Genomic DNA, 8179 nt, shown 5'->3' with positions numbered 1-8179 from the left:
ACACAAATCATTGACGTAAACGACTACGTCACCACTTTCTCCATAGTTTTCTATCGTGCGTCAAAATGGCGAAGTAATATTTGTTTTTGTGTCATCGCGATGGTCGCTTATTAACCCAAGTGAACATTTTAAGGTAAAATAATTAATTTGAATTTCTAGCTATTTGTTACATCTGTAAAGAAACAAATTAATAAACTTAATATCCATACACTCGCATGTAGACAAAGATTTTGAATAAATGATGCTGATGGGCGGGGGAGTCACAACGAACAGCAAACAGGTGCCCGTTCCTACCCCTTCCACACGTCACAGATACAATCAATGTCGTCAATCACTAGATTCTCGACTGACAATATCATGTAGGAGTGGGTGGTACATTTTCAAGATGGTCATCAATGCACAGGGATAATTTTAGATTTAAAAAAACTCAATTAATTTCACTCTCTATAACTATAGGCCTTAGTAGTAGTACTACTCCTAGTAGGCCTATTAGCCTAGTATTAATATTATAATATAGGGCAATTCCACACTAAAGTATACAATTAGGTGAAAAATTTAATTAGTTGATAAGTGGACAAAAATAGTGTCTTATGGTGGGAAATAATCCATATTTTGAAGAAAAATCTCAATTTGGGTGGAGACTCTTCCGATTTTTTTTTTATTTGGTCTTGTGTCAAGGTTTACGTTGTAAATGTCGAATTTATAATTCTATTTTATTTTCTTACTTTGTGTTTGTTTGATTATTCTGACTCATAATGAATGATTTGGCATCAGTTATATGACAATGTATATAAACATAATATTTTTAAACATTAAAATATAAAAATAATATATTTTTGTGAAGGTAACCAACATTGAAAAATATCACTATGAGAATGTACGTCCGTTACCAAATATTTACATTTTTTTCTCTCTCAATCATATTTTTATATAGAATTATTTAAAACTTCATATCTAAAGCTAGAATAACCCATTCTTACTATATTGATCGTAAAAAGAAAAGATTTGCAAAAATTCTCAGAATAACTTGGGTTTTCATAGATGTACGTCCGTTACTTTTCACAGTATTTCATGTTACCAAATATTTCCATTTTATCTCTCTCATTCATATTTATTTATGGAACTGTTCAAAAACTCATATTTAAAGCTAACATCACTCATTCTTGTTACTATGACCGTAAAAAGAAATCATTTGCCAAAATTGTCTGAATTACTTAGGGTTTCATAGATGTATGTACGTCCGTTACCAAAATTTTAGGGTAAAAATGTACGTCCGTTACCAAAATTTTAAGGTCACAATATTTCATTCAAGGAGTAATGTTTTTAGGAAAGTAACTGTTCCATTAATTCAAATGAGTTAACTATTATTATTATCTATAAGTCCGATTATTTGAAAGTTTACATATCTCATGTAATGAGTTAGCAATTTGCACTCGTACATCCGTTACCAGAAAATATGTACGTCCATTACCACAATAATTTCTAATTTACTGGGTTACAAGAATCCAAATGTGAGAAGTGATTATGCAGTACACATGTAGTATAAGTGCCCTTTCTTAAAAGGATTAAAACTTTTAAATTCCACAAGACAATTCACAGAGTTTTGAAACTATGTTCATGCAGGCAAATCATGGTGTTCATTTCTGTACGTCTGTTACCTATACTTTGAAGAGCCAATATTTATTTCCAGTGTTCATGAACAAATTAAATTATATGTCAATTGATACTTAAATCATGTGTCTTTAATGCTATATAAAACCCAAATAGTTAATTATTCATGGTTAGAAAATATTGGAAGTAATAAAAATATGGCGAGTTCAAAATGTACGTCCGTTACCGTGGAATTGCCCTATAGGTACTGGTAGCCTGGTAAGTATTCGGATGCCCAAGGCAATTGATTATAATATAATATGAATTAAGGCTCAATACCACTCTGGATAATATGTCCCAATCTTTATTCTGGTCAACAAATTGTACTATTTTACAATATTCCAATTAATTGATGATACAAATTTCATCTTAAGGAATAATATGACTATAAGGGAGAAATTTGAACATAATTTTTAGGAAGTGGATATTGCACCGGGTCAGGTTAGCCTACTGACAAGATAAAGAAGTGAATTCAAATTATCTGAAATGGCTGCATGCATGGAAGTGATTGTGCTAAGTTTTCAGTGTTAAATTAAATGTGTTAGAAGCAATTAAATGAAAATGAAATGCTCAGACAGGTTATGTAATTATGTATAGCTACAAGAACGTAGCTAAAAACGTTGAGATATACTGATGTGCTTGTTTTTAGCTACGATTGGGTACCTTTAGTTCAGTGGTTCTCAATCTTTTTTTCCAATGGCACACTTTGGTACACATGAAAAAATTAGCGGCACACCTGGCTAAATAAATATATGAAAAATATTGGAATTTTTCAAAATAAAAACATTATAAGTCAGACGGCATACAACCGTAGACAGAGACTAGTCATTGACACATAGAATGACTCAAACTAAATAAAGAAAACACAGCTATGAACTTATCAGCAAACACCAGTGAATACTCAATTGGGATCATGTAGTTTTTCGCATAATCTTAGTGTGTCGTTCAAAATTTTGTGGTACACTCAGGAAGATCTCGCGGCACACTGGTTGAGAATCACTGCTTTAGTTCCAAGTGGCAAACTCAGTTTCTTTATTAATGCATGTAACATCTTAAAAATAAGATAATTGTCCCCCGCCTTTCGAAGAAAGCAGGGGACTATTAAAATGGATTCGTCTGTCCGTCCGTCCGTCTGTCCGTCACACTTTTTGGGACAAAATAACTTTCCTTCTAATTGACCTAGAATGTTCAAACTTGGTGTAGGTGTTTATTAGGTCAATGCCTTGATTGAGTTCGAAGATGAGCATTTTCTGCTTAGGGTAAGCAGAGATAAGCGATTTGATTGGTTGATGCTTTGGGACACGATAACTTTAGCTCTAATTAAGTGAGAGTGATGAAACTTGGTGTATAGTTTCATTACATCAATACCTTGACTAAGTTCGATAATGAGCATTTTCTAATTGAGGTAAAATGTTCAAACTTGGTATAAGTGTTTATTAGGTCAATGCCTTGATGGAGTATGAAGATGAGCATTTTCTGCTTAGGGTAAGTAGAGATAAGCAATTTGATTGGTTGATGCTTTGGGACACGATAACTTTAGTTCCAATTAAGTGAAAGTGATGAAACTTGGTGTATAGTTTCATTACATCAATACCTTGACTGAGTTTGATATTGAGCATTTTCTGCTGAGGGTAAGCAGAACGATAAGCAATTTGATTGGCCGAGACTTTGGAAACCAAATACTGTCCTTCTAATTGAGCTAGAATGTTCAAACTTGGTGTAGGTGTTTATGAGGTCAATGGCTTGGTAGAGTGCGAAGATGAGCATTTTCTGCTTATGGTAAGTAGAGATAAGCAATTTGATTGGTTGATGCTTTGGGACATGATAACTTTAGTTCTAATTAAGTGAGAGTGATGAAACTTGGTGTATAGTTTCATTACATCAATACCTTGCCTAAGTTCGATGATGAGAATTGTCTGCTTAGGCTAAGGTGCAATAAGCATTTTGATTGGTCAAGACTTTGGAACATAACAACTCTGCTTCTAACTTGATGTTGATGTTCGTCTTGACTGAATTCAATGATTAACATATCGAGCTAAAGCTAAGCAGAGATAAGCAATTTCCTTGGTCGATGCTTTGGGACAAGATAACTTTGATTCTATCTGATAGAGAGTGATGAAACTTAGTGTATAGTTGATAATCAGTTTGATTGCTCGATACTTTTGAAAAAAATAGATGTGCGATTAATTAATATGTGTCATCTATTTATTTGGGGATTTCGGCGGGGGACTTCAGCCTCACTGTTGGCTTGTTTTATACTATTATGACTAATTAGACTTTAAAAAACAGAGGCCAATGTAGTGGAACAACTATCGCCTAACTCCAAATATTCCCGAAATATTATAAATAACACTAATCAATCGTTTTGATGAAAAATATTGTCAGTTTTGCTTACTGAGGTCCGATGTGATTTGTGTCGGGCTTTGCTACGTGGAACTATACAGCACCATCTCTTTATCTCGAAACACAGAGGGTTGAGAGATGAGGTTTGTTATCTAGGTTATGAAATGTTGAGATGGTTTCCTAGATTTCTATTGTTTGGAATCAAACCACTTAACCATGTGGTATCAAGCAGTTGGGAGTCAAGATCACATTTTTAGTTCTGGTACTATACATGTGTATCTGGTTAATTGACTAATTTCTACTTAAACCATTTGATGGATATCTACCATACATGAACAATATGAATATGAGTGATAGCAATATGAATCATAATATTTTAACATTTATGATAGCTGATTCCTGAGAAATTTTTGTATTCCACGTGATTTGTGCAGTTGGTAAAACAAAATCACATAAAATTTTCCTTCTGTTAATTGACACAAACACAAGAAGTCATGGCATACACGTACAGTCAAGTAGTCAGTAAAATAAAACTGGATTTTAGTAGGCCAATTGGCTTCTTGAGCTCATAGCGTTTCTGTGTGTGTGGTAATAGTTAAGCTTGGCTATCCTGTAAACTATAATTCTGTTGTATATTTTACACTATGATAATTATCATATATTGTCAGGTTGAATTGTTATGCACATGTATCTTTAAAGCTATAACAACAAGTCCTTTCTTCTTTGCAGGAAATATATAGATGTACCTAGTTTTATAGGGTAAGTTTATGATGTAGAAGTGAAGACTTAAAATGCTTTTTATACGCCCACATTTTCATGTGGACGTATATTGTTGTCGCCCCTGTCCGTCCGTCCACAATTGTTTGTGAACAGTCTACAGGTCACAATGTTTATCCGATTTCAATGAAACTTGAAATATAGGTTTATCACCCTAAGATCTCGGATCCTTTCAATATTGGCATGTATCAGACTGTAACTTCATGGATTATGGCCCCTGATTGTACGAAAAATCACATTTTTAGCTTGTGAACACTGTAGAGGTCACAATTTTTATCCAATTTGGTTTAAACTTGAAATGTAAGTTTATAACCCAAAGATCTCAGTTCCTTTCGATATTCGCGCATATCGGGACGTAACTTCCTTAATTATGGCCCCGGATTGTACGAAAAATCACGTTTTTAGCTTGTGGGCCCTATAGAGGTCATAATTTTTATCCGATTTAAAAAAACGTAATATTTTATCACCGTTACACCCTACGGCAGCGGAGTTCGAATTTCGTGAAAATCGGCCCAAAACTGACAGACAAAATGGCCGTCCCTCGTTCTCAAATAGCGAAAAAATATGGTATATCAAGGTTGTGGACCCTATAGAGGTCACAATTTTTATCCGATTTTGTTTAAACTTGAAATGTAAGTTTATAACCCAAAGATCTCGGTTCCTTTCGATATTTGCGCATATCGAATTGTAATCTCCTGCATTATGGCCCTTGATTGTAGGAAAAATCACTTTCGTTTTAGCTTGTTCTCTATCCATCTCTCGAAAATGTGGGCGTATCCTGCCTGGCAGCCGCTGGTTACATATCTCCATAACCATTTCTGTAATATTCAAGAATGTTTAAACTTTAAACAGATTTAGTAATTGATATTATTTCTTGCAGGATTTAATTACATCAAAAGTCAAATTATTAATTTGATTAATGAAAGTATCGAAGTAAAGATAATGGCTACAAAAGCAAAAATCAAGAAGAAAAAGAAGGATATTATTCCAGAACTTCCGCTGGATAATAAAGATGTAGAAAATGAAGGTAATTAAAGATGTTTAAAGCTGTATAAAGTTACTTAAGAAATCTAAAAAATGATGTAATCGTAATCAATTTAAATGATTAGACCTCTTTAAATTGGGGTAAAAAATAATAAAATAATTGTTGTTTTAATAAACTTTTGATATTTTGTTTTATTACATCTAAAAAGTAGAAGTATGACCATAAAAAGTAACTGTCCCCAATATTGTGATATACCCATTTAAAAACTTGTTTTTTTTCGTATTTCAGAGAATACAGATAAAATGCCAGTTGTGGTCAAAAGTGCTGATGATTCAAACATAATTGATAATGTTAGTCAGGTAAGTCCTGTTGAGAAATTGACATTTGATTTTATTTTAACAATTTCTCAAAATGTTTTCCTGATGAATTTAATTTAGTTGTTACTGTAGTTGGTGTTTAAACTGTATAGGTTATGAATGAATTAATGTTTGGATTAATCTTGTAGGAAACGGTAAAAGACGAAGAAATAAAAATAGTGAACGATGTTAATAAAAATGATGACCCACAGAAGAAAAGAAAAGATGGAATGTATGAGAAAAAAGACCAAGAGAAAGATACAAGATCTCAAAGTTCATCAGTCTTATCTCTATCATCACAGAAAGAGAGACGAAGTCCTTCACCATTCCGCAGAAATGTTGTAGAGCCAGCTCCTGATGATGGCACTAGTAATATGGGAAGCGCAGTTTCTCTTAGATCAAATATTTCAGCTAAAGGTAAAGATTTCTTGTATACACCCTATCCGTCAGAAAAAGGAGAACATGTACAGTTGCTTTTATATAATTTGTTATTAAAAGTAGATCCTGAAGAATTTATAAATCGAATTTAATCGTTATGGTATAATAAACCCTTTGTTTTCCCATTGTTTAAAATTTCAAAATAATTATGTATATTTTCAGAGGCTTGGAGTGTGAAGAGTGAAGATTTATCAATTTCAGCAAAGACTAAACGTCCAAGTAAGTTTTCTATAAGTATAGATAATTTTTTTTTATTATTATTTAGAAGTAGGAAATCAGGACATAGATCAGTGATTCTCAGTGTGCCACGAAATTTTGAACGACACACTAAGATTATGCGAAAAACCACATGATCCCAATTGAGTATTCACTGGTGTTTACTGATAACTTCATAGCTGCGTTTTCTTTATTTAGTTTGAGTCATTCTATGTGTCTATGACTAGTCTCTGTCTACGGTTGTATGCCTCAATTTTTTTCCAGGGATGTAGCCAGGATTTGCTGAGTGGTGAAAAAAATAGCTGCCGAGTGCAGCGATGAAAAAAAAATTTTAGAGTGGGGCGTGGTCTTTTATGAAAATTCAACCCTTCTTGGTGTATTTTCAGAGCATCTGCTGCCTTTTGTAGCTGTCTCTAGGATTTAGTTTAGATTCGGTAGAATTACCGGTAGAATGAGTACATTAAAAATTGATAGTAAAACCGAAAGTACGACACCATTTACGACATCCATACCTTTAACATTGGAGTGCCGGAAATTGGTCTGGGTTGACCTATTTACGGCAAATATACAAATTTAAAGACTCTAGAATTGTAAAATGAATAGACCTACACAACTTCTAAATATAAATAAACAAAATACCAATACTTCTTTCTTTAAACTAATTTGGGATGATAGAGTCTACTACGGCACACAAAAAAAAATTATGCCGTGGCTAGACATGGTTCGCGTCGACTTTTACCATGGCTTTGCAGTTTGCCGTGGTAAATTTCGAGCGCTGACGCTGAGTTTGTGTACAGAGAAGGACAAAGGGGTTTAAATACGACTGGGCGGCTTTCTTCAATTTTTTCTTTGTACTGGGCGGCAAAAAATAGTGCCACCCGGCGTGGCTACATCCCTGTTTTTCAGTATTTCTCCAGGCCAATCTTACCATTTTCGACGAATTTGCTGCAAATTTTTATATTCACAAGGATATTTTTCACTATGAGACCAGTATACACCTACCGACTCATATAAATCTATCTGGTTATGTTTGAGGTGCCCTTTTATACGCCCAGATGGAAATGTGGACGTATATTGCAGTCGCCCCTGTCCATCGTCCACAATTTCTTGTGAACACTATCTGGTTATGTTTGAGGTGCCCTTTTATACGCCCAGATGGAAATGTGGACGTATATTGCAGTCGCCCCTGTCCGTCGTCCACAATTTCTTGTGAACGCTCTAACTCCAAAAGTTATTATCCGATTGTTTTAAAATTGCTATATATGTGGTTTACATTAGTGAGATGAAGAAGCCTATATAATTTCTGTTCATTAAGTCTAGATTTATGGCCCTTGTTTCACTTTGTTGAACCTTGTGAATGCTATTGCGCCAAAAGTTATCATTCGATTTTTGTGAAATATTTATGCATTATTTA

The 8179-nt window shown here is 33.8% G+C and overlaps 1 protein-coding gene across 1 annotated transcript in view; it reads left to right on the top strand.

Annotated features, from left to right (window-relative positions):
• Positions 1–59: 59 nt before the first annotated feature.
• LOC126819194 (myosin-2 heavy chain) overlaps positions 60–8179 on the top strand; it is a 37808-nt gene continuing 29688 nt past the window's right edge. The window contains exons 1-6 of the mRNA XM_050547095.2: positions 60–133; positions 4723–4752; positions 5651–5797; positions 6044–6114; positions 6261–6528; positions 6712–6768. Of these exons, the coding sequence (XP_050403052.1) occupies positions 5713–5797; positions 6044–6114; positions 6261–6528; positions 6712–6768 (481 nt within the window). The 5' untranslated portion in view covers positions 60–133; positions 4723–4752; positions 5651–5712. The remainder of the gene's footprint in view (positions 134–4722; positions 4753–5650; positions 5798–6043; positions 6115–6260; positions 6529–6711; positions 6769–8179) is intronic.

The sequence above is a fragment of the Patella vulgata genome, chromosome 4, assembly GCF_932274485.2.
Source record: "Patella vulgata chromosome 4, xgPatVulg1.2, whole genome shotgun sequence".
Taxonomy (NCBI): domain Eukaryota; kingdom Metazoa; phylum Mollusca; class Gastropoda; family Patellidae; genus Patella; species Patella vulgata.
This window is presented reverse-complemented; position numbering and strand designations above follow the sequence as displayed.